This window comes from Thamnophis elegans, chromosome 2, assembly GCF_009769535.1.
Source record: "Thamnophis elegans isolate rThaEle1 chromosome 2, rThaEle1.pri, whole genome shotgun sequence".
Classification (NCBI taxonomy): domain Eukaryota; kingdom Metazoa; phylum Chordata; class Lepidosauria; order Squamata; family Colubridae; genus Thamnophis; species Thamnophis elegans.
Window position 1 is genome coordinate 112,734,645 of NC_045542.1, and position 24,478 is coordinate 112,759,122.

General features: G+C 38.4%; 1 protein-coding gene across 3 annotated transcripts in view; it reads left to right on the forward strand.

Annotated features, from left to right (window-relative positions):
- The window catches only part of CACNA1D (calcium voltage-gated channel subunit alpha1 D), a 230,413-nt gene extending 206,577 nt beyond the window's left edge, over positions 1-23,836 (forward strand). For 2 of the 3 annotated variants that reach the window (XM_032211813.1, XM_032211814.1), the window contains 8 exons: positions 8,090-8,203; positions 8,877-9,256; positions 10,472-10,498; positions 12,355-12,504; positions 15,817-15,980; positions 18,096-18,217; positions 21,469-21,777; positions 23,289-23,836. In XM_032211813.1, coding sequence (XP_032067704.1) covers positions 8,090-8,203; positions 8,877-9,256; positions 10,472-10,498; positions 12,355-12,504; positions 15,817-15,980; positions 18,096-18,217; positions 21,469-21,777; positions 23,289-23,582 — 1,560 coding nt within the window. In that variant the 3' untranslated portion in view covers positions 23,583-23,836. The remainder of the gene's footprint in view (positions 1-8,089; positions 8,204-8,876; positions 9,257-10,471; positions 10,499-12,354; positions 12,505-15,816; positions 15,981-18,095; positions 18,218-21,468; positions 21,778-23,288) is intronic. The other variant, XM_032211815.1, reaches the window with a different exon arrangement.
- Positions 23,837-24,478: the final 642 nt, after the last annotated feature.

Genomic DNA, 24,478 nt, shown 5'->3' on the forward strand with positions numbered 1-24,478 from the left:
GGCACTGAGATAGGATGGACTCTGTGAATTCTAATGCTACAGTGGATTTTGGACTTGACTATTACGTCTCTTATATCCATTGCTACAGTGTAGGTGCCCCACGTTTTAATATTTTGATTGTGTGTGGTCCGGAATTGTGGGTGTCTTAACTGGTATAATGCTGCATTATGCAGTATTTTATTAGTAGTGATTCTGTGTAAAGAAACTTTTCAATGGTATAAACCAAACCAGGTAAGTGAAATCTAAAGTATTAGGATAGTTTTCTCTTATTTAAGGTATTTGTGTTTGCTGTAAGGTCTTATAGCAGCGATTGGTTGATTGGTTTCTACTTTGTTTTCAGAAAATTTACAAAGAATAGTAATTTTTTAAAGTCAACCAAGCAGCATTTATTTTAATGAAAGGGTGGAAGAATGTTGAATATTCACTGATGGGATTAGGTATTAGATGTGTTTCCTCTAGTTATTGATTATTAATGTTTTGGTGAACTTTATTATTTGCATCATGAAAGTTGCATTTCCCCTGTGATTATTGTTTGAGCTGAGTCATAACATCTGACAGCTCAAATTTCATTGTTATTCATTAACTACAATTTCCATTATAGATCCTTAATATAGTTTAGAATTTATTGTAGCAGTTCAGTCATCTATATTTCTACATAAGAGATATAGTATGTGAGTTTATTAGGTTTTACAATAACTGCATTAACAAGTATCGCCTATATAGATCTAACAGTTTATATGGAAAGAGGAAGAAATGAGTTAGCAGTAATTAAACCTGATTTCAGACATCTTACATTTAGATTTTATTATTCTAAGAACTTTGTTTGCATTAGGGTTTAAATATAATTCTTGTAATTCTTGCTGTATGTGCGAATATGGTTTCTTATTACTAATATATCACATAAACATGGCACTTGTTAATAATGAAATGCATTTTATCTATGAAAGCTATTTAGTTCTCTGGAAATTTAAAAGAACAAATGTTTTATTTATTGGGGTATTTTATTTTTTTCAAAAGAAAACCAATATTTGCATTTTCAAAAGTTATAGTGTGGGAATGTGGGTGTATTAATGATTAATGTCATTGTAAATAGTTGGTATTAGCATGTTTCCAAAGAACAGCTGCAGTAAATTATCATGTCACTTTTAAGTTATAATCTTGTGTGTTACAAAACCACCTACTGGAAAGACATTGTCTTGATCTGATAAAGTAATTAGGCTATCAAATTAAGATGAAGTCTGTGAAAGTTGAAAATGCTTCTGCTTTGGAAGCATAATCTGCAATTCATTTAGCTTGGATTGTTTTTCCCCAACCATTGATTCTTACTTTAGAATTGGTTTATTTCTTTACTTCCAATGTTCCCTGCCCCCTTCATAAGATGACATATACTGTAAAGGATTTTGGAATTGAAGGCCCAATCCCATATATGATACTGGGGAGAGTTGAATCAGAGTTAAACTTGAAGTGGTGGATATATTTTTTAATAATATTTTTTTAAATTTTTAATTTAAAACAAATACATCATCCTTCTTTACATGCTATAGAAAGTGTATCAGTTGGTTACAAAAAAAAAACCTTTCATGCATCTCTTCCACAGTCAACAAACATAGTTCATATTAACTTAAGTATTTTAACTCAAATATTTATACATGTCACCATCATTATATCTCCATTTTCATTTGACTATAATTGTTTAAACGTCCTTCATCATAAAATATACCAAAGTTAAATACATAACCATATACTGGCCTTTCAGTTACTATTTCTAAAATCCTCCACTAACACTAAATCCTTATGTCCTGTTCTAGCTAAACATCCATAATATTTAATAACAAAGTTTTCTAATCCTTCTTTCCAAATCACTGTTTAAAGTTTACATCCAGGTTTCTTAAGTTATACCCATATCTATTTATGCATTGTTATTCTTATCCCTCCTTTTATTTGACTACATCCTGTATCATAACATTTCCCCCCTAATAATCAAAACATTAATGTTTCTAAATTATTACTATACACTTGTATCACAGCGGCCAGTTGTTTCACCAGATTTGGCATTGGTTACTAGTCAGGCCCCACCCAGAGGCCTAGGACATCGTAATGTATTTTCATAATATGCGTGCAGATCCAAGCAGTGCAGCTTTTTGCATTTGACTGATGGTGATTTTGTCAATTTTTAATGTTTTAAATGTAATTCCAGTGCTTTTGGAATAGCACCCAGTGTGCCAATTACTACTGGAATTACCACTGCTGGTTTGTGCCATAGTCGTTGAATTTCGATTTTTAAGTCCTGGTATTTTGCGATTTTTTCATGTTCCTTCTCGGCGACCCTGCTATCACCTGGTATTGCAATGTCTATGATTGTGACCTTATTTTTCTCAACCAGTGTGATGTCTGGTGTATTATGCGCCAGTATTTTGTCCGTTTGTATACGGAAATCCCACAAGATCTTGACCATCTGATTTTCGGTGACTTTTTCAGGCTGATGGTCCCACCAGTTTGTTGCTGTTTTAATATTATAATTTTTGCACAAATTCCAATGGATCATTTGTGCTACTGAATTGTGTCACAATTTATAATCAGTCTGCGTGATTTTTTTACAGCAGCTGAATATGTGATCAACAGTTTCATCAGCTTCTTTGCAAAGTCTGCATTTGGCATCATCAGAGGATTTTTCGATTTTGGCCTTAATGGCATTTGGGCGGATAGCTTGTTCTTGCGCAGCCAGGATTAGTGACTCTGTTTCTTTCTTTAATGTACCTGTTGTTAACCATAATCAAGTTTGTTCACTGTCCACTTTATCTTTTATTTTTTCCAGTAATTAGCCATGTAGTGCTTTGTTCCATTCTTGATTTTATCACATCTTTTCTGTATTCTTGTTTCATCTGTTGGGCTTTCAGTAGATTTTTGTTGTTGTTGTTGTTGTTATTATTATTATCCTTTATGTATAATCCAAAGGGATTGCTAATCCTCCTTACATGGGTACCATTCAATATTCATACCCAATTATTACTTATCATAACACTACACATTGTATACATTATTATCATTATCAATTATTTATTTAACTATTATCAGTAAATTTCACTAAGTTTAACTAGTTTTAAGTTATATTCTTCCATCTATCAACCTGTATCTCTCCAATAACAAAACAATCTCATATCTTCTGCCATTTGTAGTGCCAATCCTCTAATCATCTTCTTGATCAGCTTTGTATGGACTTCTCTTAGCAACTCCTTGCTTGTAAGATCTCTCATATAATCTTGATGCCCTCTTTCTGTTTCCTTATTCAGCTTATCTTTGATTGTCAGCAGTGTTATCAATACTTTTGCTAGTAGATTTTTTTCTTTGAGTCCATAGATTCTTTAATTTTTTCTTCTATATCCTGCTCTCTGGAATAGATTTCCTCTCCATTTACTTCCTCTTTCAGTATTCCATTCTTTCCATTTTTAGGAACAAACCAATTACCATCAATATCAGCAGGTTTAATCTCTTTATATTCATTTTCCACTTCAGTTTTTTGAGTTTCAATCACCCCATCTTGCATTTGATAAATATCCTCAATTTTTTCCTCATATTTTATTGTTATGTGCTCTAAGTAATCCAGTTTTTCATCTATTCTTTCATATATATTTGATAATTTCTGTATTTCTGAAAGTATCTTTTGCAAATTTGAGACTTCAATTTTTTGAAGTTGTGCCATTCTAACAAACACAGCTGCTCTAGCTTGGAAGGTTAATAAGATTAAAGCATAGATTCACAAAGGATGTTGTTTCCACTTCAAAGGGCCATCTGTGTGTTTCCCTTCTTATCACTCTTTGTAGCCAAGCAGTAAAATCTTGTGGTGCCAAGTCAAAAACAATCCGTGAAAGAACAAAAACATCCCACTTTTTAACGCTGTTAAAAAGTTTCCTTTTGTATCTTTTTTGTATTTCAAGTTAGAAAGAGTCCAATCTTTAAATGAATTTGAAAAATACCCACAGCAATGAAAGAGGAAAACTTTAGCCTATATATTACAGAGAATCATAAAGAGAAGGTAGAAGAAGAAAACTTAATCCATCCATTTCAAAAGGCTTGCATAAATTCCATCCATGAAGATAGCATTTAAAAAGTAAGATAATCACTGTCCAAAACCATTCCAAATTTAATTCCGCCGCTTGACTCTTCTATTCTTCAATTTAAATTAGTTTTTAAGTTTTTATAGGCAGTCTCTTTTTAAAACAGTAAAAGTTCCTCACCAGCTAGAAACACTTTCTCTTTCTGTATCCTTCCGTTTTGGAACTGCCCCGACTTTGTCAGCCTTGGCTAGATTTTTTGCCACTGGCTTGAAGAACTTCTCTTGCTTCTTTCAGGGATTTTGTGATATCCCCGAGATCAGCAAGACATATTCTTCCTGTTTACCATCTCTTTGGGACGGTTTACATCCGTTTGGACCACCCAAGGGCAAAAGTATTGGCGGCGGTCTCAGAGCATCAAGACCGCACGACCATATTGTCGCGACCTTGGCTCCTTCTCCTGTGATGGATGCATTTTTGAAGTTATGCATGAAGCTGAAATATAGACTATAGAAATTTAAATACATCTCCTATTGTGCACACATACATCATCCACTCACAGTAGCACTCACCTATATAGAAAGGCTGTGCACTCAGTGAAAAGGGTTCAGAACAAGTGTTTTCAAGCTCATGCAAATGCAGCCCTTCTCTACTATTCATTAAAGCAGTCTAAAAATTTTTACTGAGCCTAATGTTTTTATTTGCTTTAACTTGAATTGTTGGCTGGACAGTTTGGAGACTAACTGAGATTTATTTTTCTTATCCTGGCTACCTCTTCCCTAAAAGAATCACAAGGATTTTTTTTTTAAAAAAAGCAGTCAAGTCTCTGAAGATATCTGGCTAAAACCTAGCAGAGTTAATATGATCCCAGAGATGTACTACCCATATTTATTTTCATTCTATTCTGTTAACAAATGATTAGCGTTACTAATATTTTGATGGTTCATTGTAAACCATTAATTTCTCCCTTTATCTATTGCTAGATAAATAGGTGGAACCTGTAGATATTTCCCCAATTTTGGTTATTGGTGCAGAGTCACTTTATGGAAAAAGAGGCCACAGCAATAGTATCACAACCCATGATACCTCTAAAATAGACAGATGTAACATATATATTACCTTTGAACACTACTTGAAAGATATGGTTGGTATAAAATACAGTACCTTGCATTTTGGCTGATGAGAGAATTTGTACTGATAATATTAATGTTTCAGGATCTGCAATGGTGACTAATAGGCTTCTAAGAATAATTCAAAGTGTGCTAGTTTTTATCTAGGAAGTCCTACATACTTAGCTACTAAAATATCTTCAGGAATGTCTCCTTCATGCCATCTATCTACCCAATAGATGCCCAATAGGGGAGAGCCAATGTTTTAAACACTATAAAATAGACTTCCTCCAATGGTGGTCTTTCTCTTGGAAAGCTAGTGAAAACAAACTATTTCACAGGATTTTTTTTTATTGTGGAGAAAGAAACAAAGTAGTGCTTATCTTGCTGTACTATGGGATTTGATTTGGTTTTTTTTTTTTTTTTTAATTTTGTGTGTGCTGGTTGATTTTGGGTGAGTTGTGAACTTCTTGTAGAATCATAGTGCTCTATAAGTATAGGAAAAAATAAGCAAGGTACTTCACTACACCTCCAAGGAAACAGAACATGTTTTTATCCATGTTTTTATGTTTTCTTGTCAATTATTTGAAAATGGCTTTTGAAGCTTTCTTTTTTCCTTTGAACCCTTGAAAGCTAGGTTTTGAATGGTATTTTTTCATATTTGCTTATAAAATTGACAAATGTTGGTAGCATTATGTTTATCAAAGAATCAGGAAGACTAATTGATGAAGTAACACAAGACTATAAATATTTTAGCTTTAAAATATGTCCTTGAACATGGGTTTATGGGAGATATAAATGCTCAATCATTTATGTACATATTTGTGGATTTACTGAAGAAAGATTAAAAATAGATTTCCATATTTTTATTCTATTGAGTAGTTGAAAGAACATTTATTTTCCATTATAGGCATTAAAAGTTGTGATATTCATGTTGTGGTGCCTTTGTAACCAACCAATCATTATTTTTTATATAACTTAAAAGTCCAAAAAGGAAAGTTCTCTCTGTGCCAAAATAAATTGAAAGCTTTCTTTTTATGATACATACATACATACATACATACATACATACATACATACATACACACACACACACACACACACATATACACACACACACATATATATACACACACACACAAACATATATATATGTATGTATGTATATACACAAGTAAAAATATATACAGACCAGGGGTGGGTTTCTCGCCCCGTTCCAACCGGTTCGGTTGGAACGAGGCTGGCGGTGTCCTCGCGCATGCACACGGCGCGCACGTGCGTGGTGCGCGCATGCGTACTAGTGTCTGCGCGATGCTCCAGCTGCTCCTGGAGGATTGCGCAGGCGCTGTATGCGTTCTGCGCATGCGTGGAAGCGCAGAATTCGTAAAAACTGGGTAAGGAGCGGGCGCGGGTGTGCGGGCGCGCGCGGGTGTGGGGGGGGGCTTCGCCGTTCCCGGAAGTTACTTACCGGATCGCAGGGACCGGTGCGAACCGGTCGAAACCCACCCCTGATACAGACGTATGAAACTATAAACTTCCTCTCTAATAAGGAGCATGGTCTGTTGCTATATGATTATTTTGATCATATTTTATTATGCAAGAAACATATTTATGATCATTGCTTCTTACTGTTATTGACAAACTTATTATAGAAATATTTTATAATTCCTCTAAAAATTCAACAATTGGATGAAATCTACTTCTTAAGCAATCACATAAGTTCTAAGCAATTTATTTTGCAGGATAACTAGGTATGAACATGTATATACGAACTGTTACAAGAAAAGAATTCCATGAGGACTGTAAATGTGTTTACCGAGCATATATGTGATGTTTCAACTAGTTGGAAACCTAGATTCTGATAACCCTATGAAATAGTGCAAACAAGTAGAATCAAACAGGGTTATATTTGTCTTGTAGATGGTACCTGCTAACACACAACATATGTGGATAGTGAGAGTAGAATGGAGAAGAACATGCATCCCTGTCATTCTCACATTTTGTTTTGGAATGCCTGAACCTATACTACAATAAGCATAGCCTGATACATTTGTGGGTTTAAAAAAAGAGTGAGGTTTCCCTTAAGCTGAAATTTACATATGGTGACTGCATCCAGGAAATTTTCCTGGTAGCAATAGAGAAATGATTTGCCATTGCCGCCTTCAATATAGTTTTCTCAAATACTCAGTTTAGGATTCCTAATTAATGTGGGAGATGCTATTTCTTAGAATCTGAAATTGAGAAGCCTTCCAATTTCTTTTAAAGTTTAACTTAATACTGGTTTGTAAGGCTTGTGTTGTTAGATTTTACTAGCATGATGCAATGCCCATGACTGATCCCATGCTAGGCTAGTTATACTCTACTAAAAGCAGAGACAGTCAGGGTTGGGCCATATTCAATCATCCAACATAAAAGTATGCCACTAGAAATTGGAGTCAGGATATGTTTCAGCAGCATATTTTTTTTGCAGGCTTACTATGTTTCTTTTTGTACAAATGGCAATAGTAATAATAAGTGTGCAAAGCTAATGCAACCATTTTGATTTTAAAACTCCCTTGTCCCCAAAGAGGAAGAAATAAAGCCAGAATGTGACCATGTTTTCTAACTTGTAGAAGCATTATTCTTTTTTTTTTAAAAGTAAAAATATGATGCTAGATCTAAGAGGCTTCTCTTTTTATTAGAAAAAATTCTGATTTGCTTCTTTTCTAGTATGCATACAAATCTAGAAGTAGGGGTTTTAACCCAGAAAAGTAGAAATATATATTTGGGAATGTTTATGTATTACTGGACTGGAATGGAAACAATTAAGTTCCATGTCAGCCCCATTTGTTTGCAAGACACTTTTGGCATAAACCCATTAAATGTGTAATCTAAAAGAAAAATGTTTTGTCATTTCTAATATACTTTGGTTATATTTTACATATGTAGGCTGGGCTTAGAACACTTCATGATATTGGACCTGAAATTCGGCGAGCTATCTCCTGTGATTTGCAAGAGGATGAACCAGAACAAAATCATCATGAGGAGGAAGAAGTATATAAAGTAAATGGCTGTATGATAGATGTCTTCAGTTTATAAAATAGACTTCCCCCCTTTACTAGGCAAATGCAAGAATTTCCTCCCACAAAGTAATTGGTACATTCCCTTCATTTCCAAGCTATTTCATTATAGGCTCAATATTGAGGAGGTCTTCTATTTTTTGACAGCCATATCTCTGCACATAGATAGTTAGCTAGAGCCACACAACTGACAGATGGAATTAAGGATAACTTTATGTTATCACAGAACTCTCAAGATTGTTGGTTATGTCACTGTAGTTGTGGAATGACTTTATCATGTAATTATAACAAAAAATCGTAACAAGCACCATGCTCTTTAAAATGTAGCTTATAAACACTTTTGGGGAGAGGTGGGTAATACAGTTTGCTTAGCTGTTAACTGTAGGCATGTGAATCTATGTCTCTATGATGTAGTATCTCTGTGTGAATAGATTAACAAAATATTCTTGGCCCATTTTCAATTTCTGTGATATAATTTCTGTGATCATAGGTAGCTCCCGTATCACACAGAAGACTGTTTAGAAGAGGGTATTGTGGTATTATAGCAATGTGACTATCTGACCTGAGGATGCCAAGTGAACCCACACAGGATATACACGTGAAGACAAACAAACTAATTTTACGTTATTAATTGATTATCACTTTTTATATTTCAGAGAAATGGTGCCCTGTTTGGAAACCATATCAATCATGTTAGCACTGATACAAGGGATTCATTTCAACAGATCAATACTACCCATCGCCCCCTGCATGTGCAAAGGCCACTGGTTTCGTGTATGGTGGACACGACTGAGAAAAATGTGCATCCACCAACAGGAAACTCTTTATTCCATAATCATCATAGCCATCACAACCACAACTCGGTAGGGAAGCAAGTTCCAAATTCCACAAATGCTAACCTCAATAATGCCAACATGTCCAAAATGGCAAACAGAAAACATGCAAGCGCTGGAAGTCATGAACATATGGAAACTGGGAGCCATTCATACTCCAGAAAAGATCACTGTGAACAACGTAGACGATCATCCAAAAAGAGGTAAATCCCAAAATATTTTTATAGTGTAAACTAAAATGTTACATTTGGTTGAAAATGCCAATCCCCGTGTTACTTTTTTTAAACACCTTGAACTGTTATATTCGATTGTCTAATTTATTCATTGTCTAGTTTAATTTTAACATAACTCTATTGATCTGTTTGATTAAGTTGTAGCTTACAAGCCAGATATGGGTTACATTTTTCAACTACTATCATCCTTTGGGCCATGTGATTTACTTATTTATTTTATTTAGATCCTGACATTATTTTTCTAACAAGGCAGCAAATATACCCAAATTTCTCCTTCTTCCTATTTTCACCTCAACAATTACCCTGTGAGGTGAGTTGGCCTGAGGTAAAGTGACGGTTCCACCACAAAATCGCGGAGGACAAAATCACGCTCGACGAAAGCGCGCATTTGACGTCATCACAGCGCGACGAAAACATCGCGCTGTGATCGAAAAATGTAAAAATAAAGCTAAAACCTTACCCTAACCCCCCCAAACCTAACCCTAAACCTAACTCTAAACCTAACCCTTAACCTAACCCTAAATCTAACCCTAAACCTAACCGTTAACGTAACGCTAAACCTAACGCTAACCCTTAACCTAACGCTAAACCTAACGCTAACGCTCTAAACCTAACCTAACCCTTAACCTAACCCTAACCCTAACCCTAACCCTAACCCTAACCCTTACCTGTATGTGAATCGGCTTGGTTTAATTTTAATTTTATTTCAATTTTTAATTTTTTTCATCGCGCTGTGATGACGTCACATGCGCGCTTTCATCGAGCGCGATTTTGTCCTCCGCGCTTTTGACGGGTCACGAAAGTGACTGGCCCAAATTCACCCAATGACTTTCAGGTTAAGGAGGGATTACAACACTTGGTCTTCCAGTTTCTAGCTTGGTGCCTGAGCCCCTAGACCAAACTAGCTCTTTATTGGTCAGATTAATACAATCAGATAAATTCAACAACATTAATAGATTGTTGCATAATTACAGTAGAAAGATGTCTAAAGAAGATAAGCCAAAAATCAGTTAAGAGAAATTGTTGCTTTCTTTCATCATCATCATAATTTATGAATTAAATCCTGTGGGGAAAGTTTGGGTAAATACAAATGTAGCCATTAATAAGTACAATATAACATTTACTTTCTCATCATTTCATTAAAATTCATTATACTTTTTTCTCCATATTCTTTTTTTCTAGTAGAGCTCGTTATTATGAAGCTTACATTAGGTAAGTATATATAAGGTCATATCATGGAAAACAGCACTTCATGCTTCAATAAAACTTATTGAAACAAATCATATATGCCTTTTTCAGTCATCTTTGGAGATGATGCTGAAGCATGAGACTAAAGGCTATGGCCTCCAACATAGCATATGATATGAACATATGATTTGGCCCATACACTGAGCATGAACATTGAGCGGTAGACATGGAAATCTCCATGCAGTCCTGAAGCTGTATATACAGCTTGGCTTAGCTGTAATTGGGAATGTGTCCTGATGCACAATATTAGGACTAGGATTGCAAGACTACCTACTGACCTTATCAAAATACCAGAGTTGAACTTTTAACCTACATTTTATGATGTGTTTAGTTAGGAAGGAATGCCATATCGGGTACAAGATAGCATCTCTAAATAAGACTGGAAAATTCACATCTGAAATTATATAAATCACTTTTCAGCAGAATAGGCAAGTTGGACAAATGGTTTGACACAACACAAGGAACTTCCTATGAATTTCAAACCATTTTGCATGTTGATGCTATTAGAAATTATGCAGAACCTTTCTTAGAACTTCATGTTTCTACCACTGATTTATATTTCCCTTGCATTTATCAGTATCCCTATGACAACACTATGTTTAATTTCCCCAGGTCATGTAAGAGGCAGCCAATTTACTGAAATTGGAAATAGAATGAAATTGCAGCATAGGTTACTTTTATTTGCGATCGCTGGAGAAATGCATGTAGGAAGTTATAAATCTGAGGGTAATATCCATCTCCGTCACAACTGTGCTTTGAAAAAAGAAAAAAGTAGAAGTGAGGCCAAATAAATAAACAGGCAAAAGGAGACTACAATTTCTCAATGGCCTGAGTGTCCCAGGTAGAATTCCACAACCTGATGAGACCAGGTATGCAAGCTGATTTTACTGAATAACAGAATTGGAAAGGACCTTGGAGGTCTTCTAGTCCTCTTGCTCAGGCAGGAAACCATTCAGACAAATGATTGTCCAGTCTCTTCTTAAAAACTTCCCATGTTGGAACATTCAACAACTTCTGGAGGCAAGTTGTTACACTGATTAATTTTTCTAACTCTCAGGAAATTTCTCTTTAGTTCTAAGTTGCTTCTTTCCTGGATTAGTTTTCATCCATTGCTTCTTGTCCTACCAAGCTTTCTGTTCGTTTCTTATCTGTGGCTGAATTCTTTCTTTTAGGAAGGCATTCAGTCTACAGGAAGTGTAGTAAAGTTTACATAATTATATTATATGCCCTGTTGACTTTTACTACAGGTAGTCTCAATTTACAACCATTTACTATGTGATCATTTGAAATAACAATGACTGAAAAAAAGTGACTCGCAACCATTCCTCACACTTACAACTGTCACAGCATTGTCACAGTCACATGACAAAATTCGGCCACTTGGTAACTGGCATGTATTAACAGTTGCAGCATCATAGGGTCATGTGATCACCATTTGCGATCTTCCCAGACAGCTTCCCAGACAAGCAAAGTCAATGGAGGAAGCTGGATTTGCTTAATGACACATGATTCAGTTAATAGCTGCAGTGATTTGTTTAATAACCTTGCAAAATGTCATAAAAATGGATAGGGCTCACTTAACAACTGCCTTGCTTATTGTAGCAGTAGAAATCCTAATCTCAATTGTGGTTGTAAGTCAAGGACAACCTATGTATGTTTTTGGTATTTTTTTCAGTCTTACTTTTGTTCTTTTAAATCCTTTTATTTTATTACTGTTTTAGCTCTTGCTAATTTGATTTGGGAAAAATAGGGAGGGGAGGATTTAGGTAAGTGTTTTTAATATAGAAAGTAATAAAAATATCTCTCTCTTCTAACCATAGGTCAGAATCAGGTGATAGACATTTACCAACAATTTGCCGAGAAGACCATGAAATTAGAGATTATTATAATGATGATTGCTATCTGGATGATCAGGAATATTTTAGTGGTGATGAGTATTATGAAGAAGACAGTATGTTGTCAGGAAGCTGGTAAGTTTAAGTTTCATTTAAAAAAATAATGTAGCAGCTCTTGTACATCAGAGATGAGATTCTTCTGTAGCATCTCAGATAGCTTATTCAGTTTGTGAATGCCTTGAGTGGGTTCCACCTCTTCTAATCCCCACCCCCAGTTCCCTCCTCACCACTGCTGGAACTCCCGAGAGAACTCCCTCAATAGGGTTGGTTGTTCCATACTTTACCTTCCTTTCTTGAAAAGAAAAGCAGAAGGCTGAAAAGATTCAGGAGTAGATCCTGACAATTCCTTTCTTCCTGATGGGGAAAGGAGGACCCTTAAAAGACCTGCTGTTTCTAAGAGGATATAAGGAATAATGATTTCCATTATCCTCCAGCATGAAGAAACCAATAGCATCTGGAGGCCTGGAGGAACTTCAGTTCTTTTCCTTACAGATCTACTCAGAGATAGATGTTGTCAGGGTTCCAAGTAACACCCCTAACAAAAGAAGACACCGAGGCATGAGTTTCCTCAAAGTTCCATTTTATTCACAGATGTGCCAATATGATATATCTAATAAAATGGAATTTTGAAGAAACTCATGCCTCGGTGCCTTTTTTTGTTGGGGTGTTACTTGAAACCCTGACAGCACCTATCTCTGAGTAGATTTGTAAGAAAAAGAAGTGAAGTTCATCCAGGCCTCCAGTTGCCTCTGATATTGCGCACTTCTTTTCTTTCTCCGGCCCCTCTCCTTCTCTCGCTTGCCCTGGTGGCACCCCGACAATAGCAGCCGAGCAAGGGAAGGAGATGTGGGATCAAGCAGTTCCCGCCGCTAAGAATGAAGGGGAGCACCCCTCCAGACTTCCTCTTGTCTCTGCTTAATCTCCCACCATCATTCTTTGGCCCTTGTGACCAGGCAACGCAGGGGAGGAGTGGGAGGAAAAGCAGCAGGAGGTGGGTGGGTGAAGAGAAAGAGGGAATAAAAACTCACCCAGCCATGCGCTGTCCTCACCCAAGCAAGTGGCGCTCTGCTGCGCCTGCCCCAATGAGCAAAGGAGGTGCTGGCCACAAACCGCCTGCCCGTGTTCAAACCAGCCCACCTCCTCTCTCCCCACACGGGCTCTCTGGAGGGGGAGGGAAGGCTCTCCCAAGACTGGCTCCTTTCCTTCCCTCTTGCGGCATTAGTCTGTAGGGGGAGGGCATGGACCAGAGGTGGGTTCCTACCAGTTCGCACCAGTTCGGTAGAACCGGTTCGTCAAATCTACCGAACTGTTAGAAGAGGTTCCACCAGTGAACCCGGAAAGCAGGCCACACCTACAGAAGAAGTTCCAAAAAATTTTGAAACCCACCACTCACACACACACACACACACACACACACACACACACAGTGAAAGAGAAAGAAAGGAAGAAAGAAATTAAAAAAGAAAGAAAAAGTGAGAGAGAGATGAAACAAAAAAAGGAAAAAGAGACAGAGAAACAAAAGGAAGGAAAGAGAGAGAGAGAGAGACAAAGAAAACACATGGCCGGCAAGCCACTCCCACCAGGTCACATGGCCAGCAAGCCACTCCCACAAAGGAGGCCACACCCACAGAGTAGGTTCGAAATTTTTTTGAAACCCACCACTGGCACGGACCATTGGGCAGGGGCCGGGAAGTGAGAAATTTTCACCAGTTCCATGGCGTGCCTAAGTGGTAGTGGGGATATGTGACTGAGTGGGTGTGTGTGTGAATGACGTTGGCCATGCCCACTCAGTCACATGCCCCCCACCTAGCCACACCCACTGAACCAGTAGAAAAAAAATTTGTAACCCACCCCTGGTTTACATCCTGAGATTCTTTAACACCATCAGACAACAATATCTGCATATCCCAGGTCTTGGGAAGGACTCAATAGGTGGATAAAGATACCAAATCCAGGCTAAACATCTGATTGTGCAATGAATCATAATAGAATTCTATATCAAGCAGGAAAGAATGGGGTGAAAAAGGTAAAATGGAAATAATGGATCAGCAAAGAAATCTTATACTAAATTTTGTATTTCATAGTAGACTATACAAAATAAAAAATGGATTACTGTTGCTAGATGTTGCTGGATTTTTCATTTTTACAGTTTTAGGCATCTATAATATTAGAGAAGGGATGCGGTGGCTCAGTGCCTAAGACGCTGAGCTTGTTGACCAGAAAGGTCGGCAGTTCAAATACCTAGTGCTGTATAACAGACTGAGCTCCTGTTACTTGTCCCAGCTTCTGCCAACCTAGCAGTTTGAAACCATGTAAAATGCAAGTAGAAAAATAGGGAGGCAAGGTAACAGCATTCTGTGTACCTTCGGCATTTAATCATGGACCATGAAGACATCTTCAGACTGTGATGGCTCTTCGGGTTTAAAACGGAGATGAGCGCTGCCCCCTAGAGTTGGGAATGACTAGCACATATGTGCAAGGGAACATTTAACTTTACCTTTAATATTAGAGATGTTTAACCTATTTTTAGTACTGGGCTAACAAATTCTGTCTTAACTTAGTTTCATTCTTTAGTGACAAATTGTTGAGAATAATTTTCATTTCAAATAACAAAATGCCTGCAACCATGGTGCAATTTGATACCTACCCAATTACCAATGTCCCATCAAATTATCATGTTTTGATGATGCTTGGAATCTAACTAACCCATATTCTTCAATAGATCATTTCATCAGACTCACTGAACATTTTCATTTTAACAGTGCAAGTTTTCTCTATTTCCTTATTAATCACTGATCGATACAGTTTCCCCATTTGTGTGCTGTTTTAAAAAGTGGCCAGTGAGTTGTATGAGTTTCTGTGCTTTAGAAAAAATAGAATGCTTGGAGCTAAAGTGTCTTGTTAAGAGAAGGAAGTTCTTGCAACAAGTGCTAATTACAAAATTGCAGGATAGAAAATAGGGCAAAACCACTCATAAGTAATTACCAAAGTGCATTTTCTCCCACTATGCTTCTTTAAAATCCTCTCATTTGTATTTAAAAATAATTTTAAAAATGACCGTGAAATATAAACATAACTCCAAAATAAATTTGCAGGAGAATGAGTTGGTTACTTTAAATCAATTTAATGCTGTCGAGATATTTTGGAGTACAAGATTTAGAAATTCCGTTTGTGCATTCCTGACCCAGGTTGGTGGGAAATTCTGAAGGCATGCTAGATATTAATCACTATTACTGTTTCCCTTCTTAAAAATTACCTCAGTGTGTGGTTTTAGTTTTAGTTTACAGAGAGGAGGGGTAGTTCATAATTTTGGAGCAAGTTACAAATTTTGGAACCCTTCAGTTTTCTGTGGTGATCACTACCAATTATCTGTTTCTTTATCTTTAGGCATTCTCACGACTACCATAGCACATGTCACTGTAATGATTTAGATTTTGAACGGCCAAAGGGTTATCATCACCCACATGGTTTTTTTGAGGAAGATGACTCACCCGTGTATTATGATTCCAAAAGATCTCCTAGGAGACGGCTGCTACCTCCAACGCCTACATGTGAGTTCACTACAGAAGCTGGCTTCGTGGATGTGTTTGCTTTACTGTTAGACCCACGTGTATTCTCTGCCCGTGCTCTCAACTTTAGTTGATTTAATTCATACAAAGGGGACAGCCCAGTGACCCAAGGGGAAAAGAAGTATGGAGGGAGTTTTCTTTGGGAGGGGGTGCTTTTTGTAGCTTCTCATGTCTCCTTTTTATAACTGAGGACATTGTTGGATTCCATACACAACTAAAATAGCAGAATGAGCTGATTCACAGAATAATAACATGATCAAAAATTGTAGATTAATTTAGCTTTATATTGAATTGCTTACAATAGTTGCTTCTCCCCACCACCACACTACTGGAAATGTGTCCTTAATTTTCTCCAACAGCCAAAATTAGAGTTGCTGCATATTTTTATTAGTTCAGATGGCTGCAATTTAACATTTCTTTTTGTTTAATAAAATAGCACAACTCCACAGAGAAGCCTTTGGAAAATGAGAGAACTTAATAACTAAAAATGCACAAACCCCACAATAAACATCAAAGTTAATATTAACTTGGGAAACATACATATTCATAAATAACAAAATAACATTGTAAGATATAAGACTGTGCCACGGTGTGACACTAGCACTTCTCTGCAATATCTATAAGGAGCCAAGCCTTATGGGGGGAGGGGGGAATAATCGTACCTGCTACAAAGGTGCTGCATGCAGGTATTATATTCACATTTCTGCACGTTCTATAGCAGGTTTTCTCAACCTCAGCAACTTTAAGATGTGTGGACTTCAATTCCTAGAATTCTCCAGTCAGCATGCTACCACATTGCTGCACAGCTTGATAACCAAGGCACTATTCAAATGGACATTTATAAAATAATGCTTAAGACACAACAGTAACTCTGTGAAGCAGCTTGGGGTGAGACAAAGACAGAAACAGAGAGACACTGGCCTAAAGTCACCCAGATGGCTTTCATGCATAAGCAGGGTCTAGAATTCACGCCCTCCTGATTTCTAGGCCAGAAACCATGAGCACAAAGCTCATCCTTCAAAGTTTGAGGAAAACCTTTATGTTCTCCCTTACAAATTAAGAAAAAGGAGGGGAGAGGGGGAAGCATGTAAGTGATCCTTATGAAACTCAGATGTCGCAAGACTATAATGATTAGAAATCTGATTTTCATAGAAGCCTGACCCATACTTTACTCAGTCTTACATCACTCAGTGCTGCATTGCTTTTGATCTTCAGTAAAGGCACAAACATTTCTTAGAAATTAACAATCTCTAGCTGACCTGATTTGTCTTAGATAGAGATCTGAAATCTACAAAGTGAGATTAAAAGTTGAAACTTCCTGATAACCTCAGCTGTGAGGGCAAATAAAGAGTTGAAACTTCCTGATAAGATAGGCTGTGAAGACAAATAAGAGGCCCAAAGGAAAAGAAAAGCTACTTCTTGTGCTTTCATGCTGTATAGCTTCTACTTTTAATAGATGCAATAATTAACACAGCATCATTGTGCTACCCAATACTCCAGTACTTGGAAGTTGGTGGCTGAATGGCTGATGGCATGATCTTGCTTGCTTGCTTCTGCCTGCCCGCCTGCCTACAAAATTAAGGATGGAAATAAGAACGTTCTGAGAGCAAAACTACTCTCTTTCCTTCCCTTTCCATCGCCAGTCCCCCACCAGAACAAAATTAAACTATTGAAATACAGTAGTAAGATGGCCACATTTCAGTAGCACAAATTAGTGCTAGGAACCTCAAGAGTGAGCATCAGAGCCAAAGCCTTCTGGAAGGTGAACAACTCCATTCCATAATTAACCTCTCATACACCCATTCAAGTATTAAAGCAGCAAATGTAGCCTCTGCTTTTCTTGGACTATCATCTTGTCACCAGTGTGTTCTCCTTCAGCAAACCAGTGGATTGGGATGTCTTATCGACAATGTCATGGTTGTCCCAAAGATGCTTTTCAAAAGGCAATTGGATTTCTTGGGGGTTTTCCTTAAAAAAGTGTAGCTTCTCATCCAAGAAGTTTCTTCAGTTGGAACTCCACCTTAACAGATTTACCCAACTGCTCCTATGACACCTCTAAAAAGCAGTAACAACCCATTCCACCTTTTCATATTTCAGCCAATCGCCGCTCTTCCTTTAATTTTGAATGCCTCCGCAGGCAGAGCAGCCATGATGAATTACCACCTTCCCCTACCTTTCATCAACGCACTGCTTTACCTCTGCATTTAATGCAACAGCAGGTAAGTGAAAGCTTAACTTTAAATGCCTAGCTTTGTAACACTGTTTTGAAACTCGCAGATACAGCTAGTCCTCAGGTTATGATAACAATTGGGACCAGTGTCACTAAGCAATATAGTTGAACAGTCCAGTGTCAAATCACTGCATTGTTTCGCGATGGCAATCCTGGGCATTCCCGGTTGCCATTGTGACAGCAAGATGCATGGATTGTTAAATGGGAAGCACTGGGAGTTCCAGATAAGGACTATGGGAATGCAATAGGAAGGGGAGACTATCGGAGTGAATGGCTTGCGAGACCCAGAGCAAGCTACACATGAGCACAAGAAGGCCAGGGATGGTACAAGTACAAGGCTGCTGTGGCAAGGCATGAGTGCAGGAAGGCCACAGGGACTTACCAGAAGGACTTACAACTTTCCCTTAGGGTTTCTGTATTGACTTTGCTTATGGGAAGTTGATTGGGTTGATTGCAAATGCTAATTACTGATTGCAAAGTGCTGCAGCTATCATAAATGCGAACTGGTTGCCAAGGGCTCAAAATCACGATCACATATCCATGGTGGCACTGCAGAAGTTGGAATTTTGAGGGCCGGTCATCAGTATCACTCATTCAAGGCCGTCACAACTTTAATCACTGAATGAGTGGTCAGTAAGTGAGGGCTACTTCTACTCCATGGGGGAGCCTCCCTGAGGAGGCTAAAAAAACATGGCAAATAACTTTGCTCCCAGTTCAGTCTCAAGAGCTATAAAAGGGCTGCTGGGCAAGGAAAAGAGAAAAGCATGACTAGTGAATAGTGGCTACCTGGAACTGACGGACTAGTTTCCCTACATCAAAAATAATAAAAATAATCAGATGACAGGTTACCTATTTTCCATATTTTAAAATAAGGGAAAGTTCCAAGGAGAGAGAAAGAGAAAAAGGGAAACTCAACTTTGTCAGGTTCTGAGTATTGTCATCTGCGTGTACCCAGTGAAGCAAGGTGAGAAATTAAAAGGCCTTTACTCAAATTGTAAAAGAATTTCATTACCAACAATACCACAAAAGAATCTAGAAAAAAAAAGAAGCTAGATTTTGCCAGGGCAGACTCACTAATAGCAAATATAATCTGACTTCTGTTTATCTTTCCCAAATGAAACATCCATTAAAAAACACATCTGGAAAGAAGCCATTATATTAAAAAATTGCTTACGATGAGTGTAATTGAGTTACAAAAACATATTTTGTAATGTTAAAACCCTACCCTGGAGATTCTGACATGTCAGAGAACAATGATAGAATAATTCTCACATAGAGATAGATATTGTGATGGAGATGCATTATGTATCTACATACCTGTGTTTTCTGTGTGTATCAAGCAGTATTCATAAACATTCATATAACTAAATGGAAGCTGCAGATAAAACCATAATCAATTCTGAATATAATTTACCATCATTTCTCATGAAACAGGAAATCAGATAGAAGTCAAGTAATGTTCTATGGTAAACAACAAAATTTTAGGACACCTAAGTTGAGGGTCTCTGGCACACATTAATGGTGTTACATGTGGGCATGGAGGCAGAGAAGCAAAGAATGTATTTTGAGGCCAGCATCCTAATCCAGCAATTATCCAATGCTAATCAAAATTCCAAAATAGTTTTCCAAATCTCCTACCATGTTCCCCCCAAAATAAGGCAGGGTCTTATTTTCTTTTGACCCCCAAAATATTGATTGTGCCTTGTTATCAGGGGGGGTTATTGTTTTGGGGTTGCCAGGTGGCTGCTCTCTTGCGAGTGGGCGCACAAAGAGCCAGGCACAGCCTCAGGGGCAAATGTCTGTGTTGCGCTGTCACAGCAGCGCAACATACCAGCCATGAGGTGACCACGCTCACGAGCAGCCACCCAGCAACCTCACTTTCCATTCGGGCAGACCGCCACTCACAGACCCAGTGATATCCCAAAGGCACTAAGCCACGTGGTGCTCTGCCCTCCCCACAGCTCCCGCGGCTTGACGCATTTGGGATACCCTTAGGTCAGTGCATGGCGCTCTGCCCAGCTGGAAAGGGAGGTTGCGCGAGCACCTGTTCCATCCCCAGCTTGTGTGCCTCCCAGCCTCACCATGCCCTGGCCCAGCTCTCCCTGAAAGGCCAGGGCGCTGCCGCCGCACTTCGAGCATAACCTATTCTCCAGCTTCTAAACTCCGTAGATCTGCAACCGAATCTTCCAGTAGTGGCTGCTCTGGGAGTACACTCTATGGTTGTGGGCTGGCTGCTAGCCGAGCGTACTCCCAGAGCGTACAACTATACAGCATATTCCCAGAGTGGCAACTTCCAGAAGACTCAGCATTCTACCTCTGTGCTTTGGAAGCTGCAGAAAAAGCCATACAGCGGCGGTGGAGGTGCCCTGGCTCTGCAGGGTGAGTTAGGCAAGGGCATTGTGGGGCTAGGAGGTGCACGAGTGGGGAGGAGAAAAGCCACTTGCACAACCCCCCTCTCCAGCCATGCAGAGCACCATTCACTTACCTAGGGTTATTCCAAAGGAGCCAAGCCACGGGAGCTGGAGGGCGGTGAACAGCCGCTCATGCGGCTTGGTGATACCCCTAGGTCAGTGAACGGTACTGTGCCCAGCTGGAAAGGGAATTTTCCAGGAGGTTGCTCAGCTGCTGCAACAGCGCAACACAGCCGTTCAACCCCGAGCTGTGCCCGACTCTTCGGGAATCCGCTTGCAAGACAGCAACTACCCGGCAACCCCTCTCTCCAGCTGGGCACAACACTACTGACCAACGTAGCGGTATCCCAAAGGCGGCAAGCAACGCGAACCTTTGCCCCCCCCCCATTCCTGCGGCTTGGCACCTTCAGGATACCGCTAGGTCGGTGAGTGGCGCTCTGCATGGCTGGAGGGGCAGGTTGTCCAGGGGGCTTATTTTTGGTGGAGGGCTTACATTTTTGCCCACCCGAAAAATGAAGCATGGCCTTATTATCAGGACATGTCGTATTTTCGGGGAAACACGGTAACAGCTGCTAATAATACATGTTTAAATATGCTTTATTATATGAACCAGAGAAGAGAAATAAGTGAAAGTTTCTTGTATGAATACATTAAGAAGGGGATATCTTTCACTGTACCTTTATCCATTGCCCTCCTTTCATTGTTCCTGAGTCTTTTAAACCCTAGCAACTTGGAATGGCAGGGGTTTGGTGACTTCTCACAGCTGATCCTTAAGGAAACATTTCCTCTATAAACTTGGAATGGTATGAACGTTTCATCTCTTCCTCAGGTCATGGCAGTTGCAGGTCTGGATGCCACTAAAGTGCACAGACATTCTCCAAGTCGCTCAACACGTTCCTGGGCTACACCACCTAACCGGGACCGCACTCTTTATTACACCCCTCTCATACAAGTTGATCAACCTGATTCTACAGGATATATGAATGGTAGCTTGCCGTCTTTGCATAGGAGCTCCTGGTATACCGATGACCCTGATATTGCATATCGGACATTTACACCAGCTAATTTGACTGTACCAAGTGACTTTAGGCATAAGTATAGCGACAAGCAGAGAAGCGCCGACAGCTTGGTAGAAGCGGTAAGTGTTTCAGACCTTCGTTCTGAGCTGGTCATGAAATAACCTCTGAAAATGGAGTGTTATCTAACCTTACAAATACTTTGTTTTATCATATTATGTTATGAGAAATGGTATATTCAGAATAAAATATACTTTGCATCAGGGGGTCAAACTGGCGGCCTGTGGACCAGACGCATCACGCTCAGGCCACGTCTACTCCACCTCTGCGAATGGGAAAAATATTGTGAAACGTCATGTGACAGCAACGTGACGTCACAGGTTTGACACATGTGCTTTCCGTGATAAAATTATAACAATAGCAATAGCACTTAGAATTATATACCGCTTCACAGTGCTTTACAGCCCTCTCTAAGCAGTTTACAGAGACAGACTACTGCCCCAACAGTCTGGATCCTCATTTTACCGACCTCAGAAGGATGGAAAGCTGAGTCAATCTTGAACCAGTCAGGATCGAACTACTAAACTGTTGGCAGTTGGCAGTCAATGAAATTAGCCTGCAACATGCATTCTACTGTACCACCATGGCTCAAATTACATTCTTTTCAAAATACAATAAAGAAGATTTATTCTTCTATTTCATTTTTATCCAGAAGTATAGAGGTTAAAATAGTGTCATTTATCATTACCTTAGATCTGAATTTATGTTTTTTTAAATTAACACAAAAGATAATGCCTTAATATTCCACTGAACATAAGATGCTTATATACTATACAATATATATAAGCATTAAATATGATTCCATGACATTTGTGCATTTTGATAATAGTTTTTCCAGTCCTCAAGTTTCAAAATATAAAGACATAATCTGTCTAGAAAGCAAATGGCTGCTATTGGCAATTCTGCATGCCCTAATTGACAGCAGTCATTTGAATGAAAGGAGCATTCTGGCAATTTATCTCTGAAAAAGGAGATGTATTTTCTTAACATTGTGTTCTAAATGTGTAGTCAAGAAATTGGATGCGGGAGATCCAAAGCAAGCTTTGATACATTCTATACATGCATGAACACCTACTTGCATGTATCAATAACTTTTGGGTCTATGTCAAGTAATAGATTGCTTAGCAAATACAGGTCAATAGTAACAAATTATTTGCTAGATTATAAAAAAGCAAAACAGGAAGTTGGAAAATATTGTAGGTTTCTAAGAAACTTTAATCCAGGGGTGTCAAACTCAAGGCCCACGGCCAAATTCTGCTGCCCTGAAAACAGTGAAGGACTGACCCACGGTGCCTCTGCCATTGAAAATGAAGCTTGGGAGAGCCATATGTGGCCCTCACAAGCTCTGTTTTCAGAGGGTTGCAGGAGACCATCACAGAGAGAATGGAGCTCAGAAGTCCTCAATGAAATTGTGTTTGACATCCCTGCTTTAATCTAATAACCACTTCAGTTGCCTTCTTTTGAGAATCTCTTCAGTAATAGACCCAGGCTTGCCATATAAGCTTCTGCTGTTCTGCACTGTTGCTTTTGATAACATACTGCTAACATAATGTTTACGCTGTTACCTTTTCAGGTGCTTATATCTGAAGGATTAGGACACTATGCAAGGGACCCAAAGTTTGTTTCTGCAACAAAACATGAGATTGCAGATGCTTGTGACATGACTATTGACGAGATGGAAAGTGCTGCAAGCCACCTTCTCAATGGAGACATTAGCAATGGAACTAACGGTGACATGTTCCCTATTTTAAATAGACAAGATTACGAACTTCAAGAATTTGGTCCTGGCTTTAGTGATGAAGAGCCGGATACTGGAAAATATGAAGAAGACTTATCTGATGAAATGATATGCATTACAACCTTATAGTATTTAGTGAGGGAAAAAAATGTTTGATTTTAAAACAAACAGAAGTGCCTCCTAGTTCTATGATGCTAGGCACTAGTTGGAATCAATAAGGAATCAAGCTTTGCATGAGTGATGATATTGTTATGTTGTGAGGAAGCCATACTTTTATTTATTAGTACGTGTTTCCAGTATGATGAATCAGGATTCGAATGATTTCTTCAAGGCCTTTGCTACAGAGTCGCGAGCTCATCAGGGAAAGAAGGCAGATCTTTAGAACCAAGAAGATTCTAACCCGTTTGTGTTAAAACAATAACAGAGAAAGTGGAAAGATTGCTGTCTTCCAATTGTGTTCTGCTGCCTTCCAGGGTGTTCACAATTCTCAGTGGAAAAAAGATTGGCACTTTTAACAAGGTCTTCAGAAGGCTGTGGTGATGACAATCAAAGATGTCATTACCTCTGATCACAAAGCATATCAGAATTCCACTGCATTCAGCATATCCACTCAGATATATTGTTTTCAAATTTGCTTATTATTTTTGGGGGGGAATAATTCCTTAATACATTTTATCAAACTCTTTTTTGCAAGAGATTGTTTCATCCACTGCTGAAAGCGTTTTTCTCATATGTAACAGCAGTTTACATAGTACAATATCATTAAAAATAGTCTGTTTTATGACTATCATATCAAGGGCAAAATACACTGGAATATTTGCATTTTTACTAATGCACTTGCAACCAGGTTAAAGTAGAGTTAGATAGGACAGTTTGTTAAAAACTATATAGCAGAGATTATTGTAAATAAATTCTAATCTACCATAATTTGTATTTGTAAAGAGATGTTCTATATTTTGTAATTATTGTACCGTAATTGAACCGCAGCAATATTTATGGAGCCTCATTATTGTAATTCTTCACTG